This window comes from Molothrus aeneus, chromosome Z (genome assembly GCF_037042795.1).
Source record: "Molothrus aeneus isolate 106 chromosome Z, BPBGC_Maene_1.0, whole genome shotgun sequence".
Classification (NCBI taxonomy): Eukaryota; Metazoa; Chordata; class Aves; order Passeriformes; family Icteridae; genus Molothrus; species Molothrus aeneus.
Window position 1 is genome coordinate 66,091,533 of NC_089680.1, and position 15,124 is coordinate 66,106,656.

At 37.7% G+C, this 15,124-nt stretch overlaps 1 protein-coding gene across 1 annotated transcript in view; it reads right to left on the reverse strand.

The window, feature by feature from the left end:
- FBXL17 (F-box and leucine rich repeat protein 17) overlaps window positions 1-15,124 on the reverse strand; it is a 271,635-nt gene that overhangs the window by 248,036 nt on the left and 8,475 nt on the right. Inside the window, exons 2-4 of the mRNA XM_066569489.1 lie at window positions 8,995-9,117; window positions 5,508-5,765; window positions 4,670-4,801 (exon numbers count right to left, since the gene is read on the reverse strand). Coding sequence (XP_066425586.1) covers window positions 4,670-4,801; window positions 5,508-5,765; window positions 8,995-9,117 — 513 coding nt within the window. The remainder of the gene's footprint in view (window positions 1-4,669; window positions 4,802-5,507; window positions 5,766-8,994; window positions 9,118-15,124) is intronic.

Here is a 15,124-nt window from a genome sequence, read left to right on the forward strand (position 1 = left end):
AGATGAGAAGTATGAAGCAGGAAGGGAAATGGTTCCCAAAGTAAAAACAGAAATGGGGAGGGGAATATCATTAAAAGACAAAAATAAATTAATCAGCTCACACAATACTTTTTATTCGGAAAATATGAGAATTAATTTTATTTTTTACTATACACTTTTATACTAAGTTGATTCCAGTCAATGCTGTAAAAGCATGTGTTAACTGTTTAATTGTGTGACAAAACCGTAATATTCTGTGTAGTCTACCTTAATTCTTATTTACTGAAACTAAAGCATATTTTTCACATATCTTAAGCATTGTAGTTTCTATCAAACATAGCATCACAGTTAACTTGAATTTAAACTCTTGTCTGCTACAAACTGCAAAGGTAAGCAGAACCCTTACAGAATACTCATCTTAAAAAACTGCTAAATAGCCACCTGTAAAATACGTACTTTAAAAGTGTCATCATATATCAAGTATATTGCCAACTGGGCCAAAACTGGGTTATCTTAAACTTGAAGGCTCAAGAGTCTAACGAAGAAATAGAAACACAGCCAAGTTATATTCTAACTGTCTTAATGAACATATCTGGGAACCATCAAACTTATTATTTGCCTTTAAGGATCCACTTCACAACATCATTTTATTGGAAAGGAAGAAGTGCTGCCACAGCAGCTACTATACTAGCTCATCCACTCTTAAATGAGCTTGTAAAAGAGAATAATGGGAACAAAGTATAGAAGTAGGAATATTGACATTCTCTTACAGTATCGAAAACTCCACCCCGCTTTATCTTTAAAAGCTCTCTCCCATTACCTGTATCTAGGTCACCATAAAAATCCACAGACAATAGGTGGAATAGAAAGGAACAAACTTGTAACTACCACCTGGTTAAGTATTGGCAACAATTGTATCATAATTTTAGCTATTAAGTTACCCAGTTAAGGAAAAGTAACTAAAAAGAAAATAGTGTATAAAATCAATTCAGTTAAGTGGAGAAAGGTTTTCTCCAGCTCCTAAATCTAGATCTCCTTTATTCAAAATAAGGAAAACAGACAGCTTGCACAAAAGCTTCTGGAGATAACCCTTTCATTTGAGTGCACTGTAGTCACTGAGTTCTGCATCTCAAAAATCCTTTAACATATTTTAGGACTCCACCATTCTATTGCAATAAAAGCCATCCAGGTGAAGTACCCCCACTCTGTGTCTCAGCTAGATTACTACACATTAGTGTGGAACAGTTCTCTGGCTTTACATCTAAGCTAGGTACTCATTATGTCAGGTGGAAAGATTAAAAACAGCAATTGGTACAAAGATAACAATGAAATCAACCTATCCATCTGCCACCAGCTTCATTCACATTGAAAATTCACATGATGCAAACACAGAAGTTATAGCACACCATATCAGTCACAACCATAAAATAAGAAGTCCAACTAAATTCAGCCAAGAAATTAAGAAATTTTCTAGTTTTGTTTGGACAGAGCTATAATCTGCTCTTCCATTTACACTGAAATTCTGTGAGATCATTCAATTGCATCAGACTTCTTGGGGGTAGATCAAGAGACACAACATGGTGGCACACTTCATAAGTCCTAAAAAGTTATATTTTTTTTTATTTTTACTAGGTCCCAGTTTGGCCAGTATGCTTCAGAGAAGAGGCTCAGCATATAATTTTCTGTCATTCAAAGGACAGAGGAAAAATAAACATATTTTGAAGAGATACAAATCCTAAACAGTTATGCAAATAACAACAACCTTCTGTTGTTGAGTTAGCCATGCAACATTAACTTTCTCCTCCTACATTCTTTGTCCCATTTATTAATTGCAGCTTTTGCTTATTACCATGAAATAATCAGCACTTCAAAGACAGGAAAGGGTCTATTTTTCTGTGAAATGTCTAGCATATTCAACAATCAGAACATAAATTCTCCTTTCTCTGCTTCTGCTCAGCAGTCTGATAACAGAGTTACTTAGCAACAGATGAAGCAACTGAACTGTGTTGCCTGATCCACACACATTTTACTGCAAAGTAGCACTCACAAAGGCATTATTTAGCTGATGGTTGCCTCTGCCTAGATGTATTTTTGAAGTGTAAAATCCATTAGTGTGAGACAAGCCTATATGAAAACTCAACCATCATGTACTACCTGTAATGCACTACACACTTTCAAATTAATAGAAATTGCCTATAAGAGTCATACACATGATTTTAAGTACCTCTGAGAAAGGAATAAACAAGAAAATGCAAAACATAAGACTATTTACATTATTTACATGGATGCTACAGCATTTGCTTAAAAAGGAAGGAGTCCTCCTTCTAGCATACTGACAATTTATGAACTTTAAATACACAGACCAAGCCCTTGTGTGTCAAGTACACTTTTCTTGCTACAGAATATTTTGATTTCAGAGAATGAATGCTTATTCACTTTGAAAATACACACACACACACCAACACATATCTCCCCAAAACACCTTCTTCACCAGTGGAGCAGGAAGCAATATGTGCCACACCAAATATTAAGGAGATTTTTTAGAAGGGAGAAAAGTAACCCACAGAACTTGACAAACCATTTGCCGACCATGACTCCCTTTAAAGGCAATTCCCCAACTAAACAATCCCTTTATTTTTAATCTATTTTGGCATGTAAAAGCTTCTATTTTACAATTGCATGAGAACTCTTAAAAGTTGTCTTGGGTCATCACACAAAACAACACTGCCAGCAAGACCTGAAAGTCTCTTGTGCCTAGCAAAGGGAACGCACAGCAGCTCCTTCAGCTTTGTCATCTAAGGGCATTGTTCAGGAGTTATTTTATTCTAAGGATTCAACACCCTGGAGTTCATAACAGCTTCAAAACTTATTTCATTTGAACATATGAAGATCTATGAATCTGAATTTTAATTTTACAGAGCTATACCAAGTTTGCCCCATGACTTTTTCTTCCCCCTGAAAAATTAAGGATAGGCAGGAATTTAAGTACAATTAGATACTTCAAAAAAGAAAGTAAATTCATTAAAAACTAGGCAAAAATTCAGTTTTGGTAAGTCACTAGACAAATTACCAGAAGGGGTAAAATTAAGAGAAATTTCCTATTTATTTGATAGCAAATATTTTTGTCTTATTTGCAAATAAAAATTAGTGTTATGTTTTCAACAATGAAGTAACCAAGTAGAGCGCAAGTTAAGTGCACAATTCACGATTGTCTTAAAAAGGATTAAAATACTTCCTGTGTTCTATTTCAACCAGGAACTTCAATGATATTTCAGATACTAAAACCACGAAGTCTTTAAGTGCTAATAACTGCAATAACAACTTCTTAGGTTATATTTCATACTATAAAGTGAATAAAAACTTCAATGATGAGAATTCTAAGATGCATCTACAAGGAAAGCTAAGTTAATTCCTTGCCTCCAAATTTTCCGGTGATCAAGTACTTATGCAGGTATTTAAACACACTACTTTCTTAATTACAATTAAGTCATTTTTCACATGCAACTATGCAAATCTTGAAGGTTTTCCTCTTCTTTTCAAAGACATGGTTAATTAATTTTAAAAGGTGGGTTAATTAATTTTAATTAACCCAACATTCTCTTTCTAGAGAAGGAAGGAAGATGTTATTCCTTCCAGACTTCTCAGATAATTTCTTTTTCTTTGTCATATTTAAAGTTTTTTATGTATTAAGGTAAGAAAGACTAGCTTCGACAGTATTCAAGATTGTGTTTCAACACAAGAGAAGGGGCATGTTCTTTTTCTGCATTTAAACTACACAGAAATCTCAGTTTAGGTCTCTGTCTCCTATTTTTCAACTTTCTACAGTACTAATCAAAACCAAAGGCAGTAACTGGCTGCCTTTTTCTTTCTTTGTTGATTTGAGAATGGTTTCTATTAAAAAAAAAAAAGGCAAACCAATCTTGAGCATTACCACTTCTTTATCTTTTTGAAGCTAAATATTGACTAATTCTTGAATACAAGGTATGCTACTTTCTTACAAACACAATTTATTTGTTCCAATTCAACACTTTTGAAACAAAGGTCATAACCACGATGTTAGCTGACAGTTAAAATTCAACTGCAATCAATTTTACTTTCTTACAAGAAATAAATTTTAAAAATAGAATGAAATTTAGAAAAAAAACTTAAGTCATTTGCAAGCCACTCTCTCTCTGCATTAGAAACCATCCTTTCAGAGACTGCTTAGAATTAGGACTCAAGATTGTTTTGTTACTCCTCAACAATTTCCTTCTACTAGCATAGGCACACTACTCTATCCTGATGAGAAAGTGACATATTTCAAGAAAATATTATCAGAGTGTATCACTTGTAATCAAGAACCTGAGCTCCAAAAAATCTTTTAGATGTTTGCACTTTTTATTGCACTTGTAGAAACAAAAGAAACATCTCATATGAACTGTGTTTTCCTATACAAACCACCTCCCAAACAACTACTGAAGAAATACCACGTTAAAAACAAGAAGTTAATGCATTTAGCTTAACTTGTACTTTGCATCACCTTCTGTGCCATCTCTGCAGAATTGCAATTTTCCCAGCGAGAAACATTTTTAAGCAATTCACTTGCAAAAAGCAGCCATTCTAAAGAAAATTTTTAAAAGATAAAGAGCAACAGAAAGCTGTGACAATCAAAAAATGCCTTGGGAAGAACAAAATCACAATATGTACTTACTAATTTGTTTTCTTGCATATATATTCTTTGCAGCTTCAAACAGCCTTTAGCTATAATGATCATTCCTTCATCTGAGATCTTGTAACATTGCCCAAAATGTATGTCTTTCAATTCCCTGCATTTTGAGCCGAGCTGCAATTAATGAAATCAAAGTGAGAAAAAAACAACAGAATTTGACTGAAATGAAGAGATGGGAGAAAATATTTTTTTCTGCTTCTACACCCCCCATTAAAAATTATCTTTCTTTTCGGCTTTGAAACACTGTATGCAAACAAGAAAGATTCTAATTACATAGGTGACAAAATGAAGTTGCTAACTACAGTCAACAAAATGGAGCTAACAGTACCACATAAAAACTAAGTTATTTGCTGTGTGCACAGGTAGCTAACAATGCCTTTATGCTCAACAGCTTATTTAATTTATCCTAACTTCTAAATGCTCCTTTAACACTCTCTGAGAGTTGATGAAACCTTCCTGCACCTCCAACAAATGAAGATCTTAGTCACCTTCAACATACATGAAGCAAAAACGAGTTACTTAAACATGGGTTTTGAATAGCAACCAAGCTCAGGAAAATTGAATCTAACAGAAGTGAAGTATAGGAGTCAAACTGCACATTTAACTACAAAAGCGATGATTCAATCCCTGGGTATTAAAAAGTATGTGCAGTCCTAGAGAACAGCATTTACCACACCAAAATAAAAGTCTCCATACACCAACTTTTTTAAAAAAAGATTTTTCATAATTTTAATTAAATCCAATGAAAGGGTATGTTTTTCTTCTTGCTAAGCTGAAATATACTAAGTTTTCAGAAGGAATCTGGGGAACGGATGTTTACCTGCTTCAAGCCTTCATCAGTGAGTCTGTCTTGATTGCCCACATGCACTTTCTGAAGAAGAGGACACTGAGAGGCAACTGCAATAATAGAGGTGTCAGAAAGCTGTTTACACCTGTAGGCAGTATATCTTAAGAGCCCAGGACATTTAATTGCTAATATGCATACTCCTGTATCAGATACATTGCGGCAATCAGAAATATTGATTTCAGTAATATTCTGGCTTCTTGATGCTATTTTTTCCAACAGCTCATCAGTGACCTGCAAAGAAAAAACAAATACTCACATATAACTTTTTCCATAAAAATCTTTAATGTCACTAGGACAAAAATGGCTGTTTGTAAAATGAATTTCCATGAGCTATAAGAAAAATGAAACTATACCTCCTTTACAAATACTACCTATGGCTGAATATTTTACTGCAATTGGTTTGTTTCAGAGGGGTGGGGGGGGCAGATGGTTTTGATAGAATATGGTCAATTAGGGGAAAGCCAGTTCTGACATACTATGTAGACTGTAGCTAGATGGCTTCATGATAAAGTTCACAGAGGGAGAGGCAACAGCTAGACAAGTACAGAAAATATGGGCAGCTGCAGGAATTTATGTCACCACAAAAAGAATCCCAAATGGCTGCCCAGCTTGACAGAAGTTCTCAAGTACCAGACTGAGCTCCAGAGTTAGGAGGGTAACCACAGACCTACTTCTCTTTTTAGCCATGAACAAACTATCTGTGATGTCCAGGTATTAGAAAGATAAATTACTTGTTGGTAGAATTGCCTTATTAAGGTTTAAGACTTGATGGGCCTCAATGTCCTCAGCTCCTAAGAAAGGTTAACAATCTTGGGGAGAGTAATGTACTACTGACAGTGGACACAAAGAATGCAGAATTCATGGACCACAATGACATTTGGCAGAACTTCTTAGATAAGGAAGAAACTAACAAAGCAAACTTAGCAACTGTGTTTGAATAAACTCCAGCTGAGTAAAAGGTAATTCTGGCAAGGGGACATGGCAAACACCACAGACCACCAAACCAAGAAACTCATCAAACCAAAAGACCAGAAAGACTGAGTATGTGGACTAATTAACACAAGAAGGATAGGAATCATTTAACCAACAGAAGGTAGAATACCAAAATATAGTAGGTAGAATAACAGAACTATGTAACTTGGAGCCAACCAAACGTTACTGCCTTTGTTTACTGAAATATATGTGATTTCATACTGATTTGTGCCCTATAGAAATTGTGTTAGCCTTCATTCTACTATATTTCTTATTTGTAGTAATGCTGTATGGAAGGGCAACGTTTCAATGTCTTAAAACTTTTCTTTTTTCATTTTAATATGTTAGCAGGTATGCTCCATTTAATCAAAGGGAGAACTGTTGAGGAATACACTCAGTGCAAATAGCTCAGGGTACAGCCAAGCTCCAGGTGGCACAGCCAGAGGCAAAAGGCCATGAACTAGTGCCAGCCCTTTGTAAAACAAAGGGCACAGAGACCTGTGGTGCAGCCAGGTGAGGAACATTTGGAAATACAGCAGGAGCCAAGAGCCCCCAGATGTACCCATGCACAGACTGTGAGGGCATAAAAGAACAAGGGTCCCTTTTCTGGGGTCCCTCCTCCTCCAGCCTGAGGTGTTATTGTGTTGTTGCACAATGATTACATTATTTTAAGGACCCAGAGGTCTGAGACTCTGCTGTGGCAAACCTGAAGTCAAGGCAGTAAGGAAAGTGGTCTGACTGTGTGGGGTGTGCAGGGAGCCGAGCAGGGCATCCATCACCTCCCTGGGCTGCTGCCACAGAGGGGCTTCAGTCCCAAGCAGGGGGTGCCAGTGTGGCTGACAGAGCAGCCCCTGGGTGCTCAGAGAGCAAAGTTCTCTTATCACTTTTGTAAAAACAAAAATTCCATCTATTTTGTATCTATGGACATTGTAGTCAGCCAAAATGACAATAATCTTAAAAGGAGACAATCCTACAAAGGACCATTCAGAAAAATTTACTTGGCATAGACAAGATTTAGCTTTAACCAAAGAGGGCAAGAGAGCAACATGAATCCCTTTTGATTTTTGTCTTATACAGTTGAGGAGCAGTCTTTGCTGCATTCAATAAGGTTCTCATTTGTAGCAAGTCAGATCTTTTTTCTTGCTCTTTCATCAGGCAGGTGTTAAAATGGAAAAGAACTGTGCTGGTTGTGCCTGGGGTAGAATTTTCTTCACAGTGACTAGTATGCAACTATGTTTTGGATTCATGCTGGCTTTCTTACAGCTAAACAGGGATTGCGCAGAGCCGAGGCTTTTTCTCCTTTTCACTTGGCCACACTAGCAAAGAGGCTGGGAGGGAACACAGCCAGGACAGGTGACCCCCATCTGACCAAAGGGATATTCCAGATCATGTGGCATCACAGTCAATGTATAAGTCAGTCAGTCAGTGAGGGGAAGAAAGAGGAAAGGACATTTCCAGTGATGGGGTTTGTTTTCTCAAGTCATTGAGAAGTGTCTTCTCAAGTGTCTTCTCAAGGGCCCTGCTCTGCTGGGGTTGCCTGAGCACTTGCCAGCTGATAGGAAGCAGTGAATTAATTCTTTGTCTTGTTCTTAATTTTTATTTTGTATATGTGTGTGTGGTTTGCTTTCACTATTAAACTCTTTAAACTCATTAATTATGTAGCTTTTATTCTTCCAGTTCTCTCCTCAACCCTACTGGTGGGGGAGTGAGGAAGGGGTTGCCTGGGCCTTGACTGCTGTCTGGGATGAAACCACAGCAAATTGCAAAGAAAAAAAAATCCTTCTTCAAATGCTACTGTCCAGTTGTTATTTCTCTGCACTCTGTATTTTCATTAAATGGTCAAGATGCAGTTTATAAACCCCGTAAGTCACTACTCAACAAGAAACCCACGGGCAGTGGCCCAACAATACTGGCATCCCTAAAGTTTTCCAAGGAGGGAAGTTACCCTGTACAATTTAAGGCCAGGCTCCTAGGGATCTCACTAAATTAAACCCACAAATATTTAATTCTAGGATTGGCTAAAAGCCTAAAATAACCAAAACACTGAAAACAAAAAAAAAAACCAGTCTCTTATCTAATGAGTAGGAGCCATACCAGCTGAAAAATAAAATAAAGAAAATTTGTTAAACAGAGCAAGCATCACATATGTGACCATTCTTCCAACTACAGGAACCTCAGAAATGCTCATGTTTGTCTTTGAATTAATAAGACATCTCACACCTTCAGAGTACCCGATGCAGAGTGAGACAGGTAATTTAAATAGTACTTATGCCCACACTGTATAGTAACTGATCTCAGACAAAATATACTATATTTAAAGGAACCAATCTAAGGGTGCAGATATTTTCAGTGAATAGCAGAAAAATACGTGCAACTACAGATATCATCATTTTATGTGTTTCTTTTGTTTACCCCTGGTCAAAAGTACAAGTTCCAAGAACAAATTCGGAGTCATGAAAACAATTATTCCACAATGACATCTTCATACCTGCTGACGACTACTGAGATCCAGTTGCTTCCAAAACTGAAAATCTAAACAGAGGTCACGCCAATATTTACAGACTAATGACACTGAAAGGCAACGCTCATTCAGAGATAAGTTGGAAAATATCTGTAAAGAAAGAAAAAATAAATTTGTCACAAGTAATCTTATTTTAGAGACATAAATATTTTATTATCAAGATGTCTTGTAAAAGACAGAAAAGTATTAGCATGCATTATAAACACACTTGCCCCCTGCTTGATTAGTCAGACAATAACAAAAAAAAAACCTACATCCCACAAGAACTGACAATATTAGTAAGTCATATTAGCATAACCAACAACAGAATATATCCTAAGTACTCATCTCATAGCCTGAATTTCAGAAGTGCTTCTGAGATGGCACACCTAAAGAATTACAAATTAGCTCAGTGTTATTTGCAAGTCATTTAAAAAGTGCTTTCATTCCCATCATGAAATGGATAGGAAACCTTTCTTTTTATTTTCTATTTTTTAACTGAACTGGTAAGAAGAGTCATAAAGGTATTAAAAGATCAAGTCTTGCAGAAAGGGGATATGGGATGGTAGAGTATTTAGCAGAGTAAATCAGTGTCATAGAAGAGAACTGAAGCACAAAATTAGCCTTTTATACCCCAAGGTTTTGAGCACTGTAGCAGCTGGCAAAAAAAAGAATAAACTGTAACTTTATAGCACGACCATAAATTGCCACAGCATGTATTACATTCATCCCTTTCATAAAAACACTGTTGTTTATTAATAAATATAAAAAGAGGGTCTGTCAAGAGTTCACATGAAGGTACCCTGTCAGCACAAATGAACTTAAATCTACATGTGATCCCATATTGAGAAAAGGTAGTAGTGGCATTATACTTACACAGGAGTACAGACTGCAAATTGTGAAAAAGTCCTCCCACTGATCTGAGAACATCAAGTAGTACATAGAAGTACTACTGCCCATCTCAGGTAATTTTCTCAAGAAAACATGGAAATACTCAAGAGTGTCCATAGGAAAGCTCAGCAAACATGAAAACATTCAAGGAAACTACTAGTACTGTTTGGCCAAGGAAAAGGGATGGCAAAGAGGGGGGAAAAAAAAAGAAAGAATAATGAAGCATTGAAATATAATGGTAGCTTAAAGAACTTTGTTCATTAGGTGGGCTTTGGAACAGACAAGACAACAAACTGTCGAGAATAACAACCATGAACTGTACTCCTTGTTCTAGGGCATGGCTTACCCCAGCAGTTTTAAATATGTACATCCCAACAAGATCCCTTGATGAAGAAGATTTTGAATTAGAGGAGGGGGTCAAATTCATGATTCTCTGTACATGCTTGCAAAATTTATCATTCTACTCTTTTTCTAGCTATGAGAAACTTGCAATCTCTTATGCAAGACTCCTCAGTATTGAAGGACTGTGTATGAACCCCATTTCCCTGCAGGCCTTTGCTTGGCCATTACCAGAGTCAGTGTCTGCTTCTCATTAGGCAGCCAGTTAAACACAGCAGACAGAAGAGCAAACAATCACTGCCTGCTTTATCCCTGTAGTTCTTGTCCATACTGGTGAAACCATGAGCAGGACTAGGAGGCACTTGCAATCAGCACTCAAAAAATACCATCACCCTCAGTCAAGCAGAAAGAAAGCACTGAATAGTAAGTGGTAATTTGGCATCTGACATTTCCTGCAAAAGTGTAATTCTAAACATGAGAATAGCTGACAGTCTGATGCTCATTGATGATGCTCAGTAATTCTAAGTTAGTAAGAGCACTAGGAAAATTGAATTCCTGCTACCAACAGGAAACAGAAGACTGAATCTTTTAACAGTTATAAAAACCTTAGAATAGAACAAAGCAACATGATCCACATTATGTTTAGACAGACACTTGACAGACATTTAGACTTCAATTAATATTAACAAAGGATATCAAGGTTGGCATTATAAAACACTTCAACTAATCTTTACTCCAGTGGGAAATAAATATGTTTATTTGTAGAAATACCACCTTTGAGAAACCAAAGCTTGCAGTACTGAAGAACATAGTAAACCTGGTACAGTAAAGACTGTTGCTAACACAGCTGCCACTGTTAAAATAAAAGCCCATAAATAATATCTGTATTCTATTTTGTTTATCCTGGGTTGGCATGGCTAGGTTTTGAGAGTTGGGGGGCTACAAAGGCAGCTTCTCTGAGAAGCTGCTAGAACTTTCCCTCATATCTTACAGAGCCAGTGTAAGCCAGCACCCAAGATGGACCCACACTGGCCAAGGCTAAGACAGTCAGTGATGGCAGTAGCACCTCTGGAATAAGGTAAGAAGGAGAAAAAAAATGTCATTGAGAAGAAACAAGTTGGGCTAGAGACAGAGTGAGAATGTGTGATGAAGAAGCAGCAGAAACAAGGTATGATGAACTGACTATAACCCCTGCTCTGGTCCTCTTGAACAGCTGGGGGAAGGAGGGAGAAAAATATAAGTGCAGTTAGGCCAAGGAAGGATAAAACAGTTAGGAAAGATGTAGGTTTTACTTCTCATTTTCCTAGTCTGATTTGATTTGTAAAAAATTCAACCTATTTCCCTAAGTTCAGTCTGTTTTGCCCATGACAGTAATCACTGAGTGATCTCTCCCTGTCCTTAATTCATGACCCTTTCCTAATGTTTTGTCTCACCAGTCAAGAAGGGGAGTCCCAGGGCTTTGGAGGGGAAGGTGGTGCCCAGTCAGGATCAACCCATCACGCTACCATCCCACTAAAAGCTGAAAGCCCTTACAAATCACAGACCTACTGCTAACCTGTTTCTCCTGCATGAAGCAGCTGTAGCAACAACAAAACAAAGAAGAAACCAGTTTGATTAAGCACTTGACACAAACAGTACTGCTGCATAGAAAATATTCTTTAAAATGTCCAAAAGCATTTGTAGTAATATTTTACTCCATGCTGTACTCAAGTCTAGAAGCAGAGACAATTAAGGAGTACAGGTGCTGCAAACTGACTTCTCAGAAAACAGTGAGGCCACCGGGATGAGAAGGGAGACCCAAACCATTGCAGAAGTCCCAGCATGCACAGGAGTAGCCATGTAAGTTACACAAGAGGTATGTGTTCAAAAACAAGGCCTTGCCAGTTTTATTATCTGTAATAGCTATAAAAGTTCCAGCTATAAAAGAATGCTGAATAATGCCATGTAAAACAACAGCTTATCTTCAGAGCTTGCATTTGCTAGATGATGACATACTGAATTACACTAAATGGAATTTAGAAGCAAGGACTATACACATCCCAGGTGGTGGCACATCACCCTCACATGAAGTGATTAGCTGAGCTACTGATTAAAATACTACACTAGTGCATAAAACACTTCTACTCACTTTGATGACTTCACCAGCCTTTAATTCAGTATTATTCTCTATTCACACACTGATATTGTGGCTTAAATTTTCTAATTCCAATGGATGTATAAATACAGCTGAAAACTATTCCTACACACAGGCCTGTTCATTTAACTCCCGCTTATGACAAATAACTTGGATGGCAATGGTTCTACTAGTTAGCACATTTAATTCCTGACGATTGTACTCAAACATCTACACTTCCATATCCATGAATCCATTCAGTTTGCTCCCCCCTCTACTGTCTAATCCCTCTTCCAAACACCAGAATATCCTTCAGCACAGTAAAGGAAAAAAAATTGAATAGCTTTTTATAGAATCATTTTACATTATTTTCCCTGTTGGCAAAAGGCAGGGGTAGAGGACGCAGAGTTCTGGAAAAGGAGCTCCCTCTCTCTCATCTCACCCTCTTTCAGCTCAAATTCCTAATGCAGATGTCAGTTTCTCCTGATTCACCCTTTCATGTCACTGTTAAAATTAGTGGGTTTATCTTTCCCTTCAATGGCTGCAAGAGACTCTATGAACCTTCAGGCAACATCCCATTTTAGGGATACCTGATCTTCCTCACTGACAGCTTTATCATACCTTCCAGACATAGTAAATTCTTTAACCACAAGCTCTTGCTTTGAAATAAACTGTTTGTGCAGTCTCATTAAAAACCAGTAAATACTTTCCTTGCCTCAGTCTTCAGCAGCAAGACTGGCTGCCCCCAGGTACCCAGCCCACTGAACTGGAAGACAGGGACAGGGAGAAGAATAAAGTCCCTTGTAATCTAAAGGGGAACAGTCAGTGACCCACTTCATCACTTCAGACCCACAAGTCTACAGGGCAAAATGGGATCCGTGGGCCCTGAGGGAGCTCGTGGAAGTGCTCACCAAGCCACTTTCCATTATTTACAAGCAGTCCTACTTGCTAACAGGGGCATTTCCAGTTGACTGAATGATACATGTGATGTTCATCTACACAAAAGGCTTGAAGGAAGATCCAGGAAACTACAGGCCTGTCATCAGACCTTGGTCCTGAATAAGGGTATGGAGCAGATCATCTCAAGTGTTGTTACATACAGGACAACCATGAGTAAGGCCCAGCCAACACAGGTTTGTGAAAGGCACGTCCTGCTTTACCAACCTGGTCTCCTCCCGTGACCAGACAACCTGTGTGGTGGAATAAGTGAAAGGCTGTGAATTTTGTCTGCCAGTTTGCTTTGACACAGCACTCTCCTGCAGAAACTGTCTGCTCACGGCTTGCATGGCAGCACTCCAGGGCAGTGACCATTCCCCTGTGCTGAACACTGGTGAAGCCACACCTCAATCCTGTGGTCAGTTTTGGGTCCCTCACTACAGAAAAAACCCTGAGGTGCTGGTGTGTGTCCAGAGGGCACTGGAGCTGGTAAAGGGTCTGGAGCACAAGTCAGATAGGAAGAAGCTGAGGGTTTTCAATCCTGAGAAAAGAAGGGTCAAGGGGAACATTATTGCTGTCTACAACTGCCTGTAAGGAGGGTGTAGCCAGGGGGATTCAGGGTCTTCTCCCAGGCAAAAATTGACAGGACAACAAGAAATGGTCACAAGCTGAGGCAGGGGAGGTTTGGTTTAGACATTAGGAAAAATTTCTTCACTGAAAGGGTTATCCAGCACTGGAACAGGCTGCCCAAGGCAGTGGTGGAGACACCATCCCTGAAGGTATTTAAAAGACATGTAGATGTGGCACTTAGGGGCATGGATTATTGGTGGACTTGGCAGTACCAGGTTAATGGTTGGATTTAATGATCTGAGAGATGTGTTCCAACCTACATCAAAAGAAAATAAAAAATGCAATGCCCATGACAGCAAAAGTCAGCTAACAGATACAGGAAGTTTTCAGTCAAATCACATTCAGTCTGCTTCACTCAATGCAAACAGTCTAATTTTGAATAAAAACCCATACAAATCCTTTACAAGAGAAAAGCCACACTGTTTTACCTTTAAACAACAAAACACAGCTAATTCCACAGTACCCACGTGAGTCAATCCACCATTCTGAATCAGGTGATGTCAAATTGATTTTAAACCAGCTAAACCAAGTCCTTGCACAGCACAATTCAGACCACCAAAAAAAGTGTCTAACAAAGTTTTGGTGTTTTCTTCAACTTTTTAGAATATTTTGTAAGACAACGGATGAGACAGGGAGAAAGCAAATATTAGTGAAGGGTCCAACCAGAAAAACTAGAAATAAAGTTATTTTGCGTCATTTTCTTCTTTACTACTAAGTCCTTGCATAATGGACCTCAGAGATTACATCCTTAACACTTCCCCACTGTTTCTATATAAAATGTATGCTAGAGAGTTCAACCCGTGTATTTAAAAAAGACTGTTTTGAACACTTGTGTGAAATGTTAGAGTATTTCAGAGAGGAGAAAAAAAAAAACAAAACAGCAAAACAAAAAACACCACAAAGCATCCTATAAATATGTTTTTTAAAAATAATAAAGAGCAGTTTTAAAAAATCAGAAATCCATATGCTAAATTTATTTAGTGTGTCTTTAAATATTTGGTAATTTTGGCCTTAAATTAAGTTCCTCAAAGAGAATCAAGCAAAGAAAAAAAACTGCACTTTTAATCAAACGATATTGCAAAAAGTCAACCATATCCATTAAAGTTACTATGAAAGGAAGTTTGGTAGTAGAAAATTGACTATGTGGTTGCTAACACAATCTCCTCAGCATGAAGTTTTCTAAGAAGTAATTCACATCACCAAGATCAA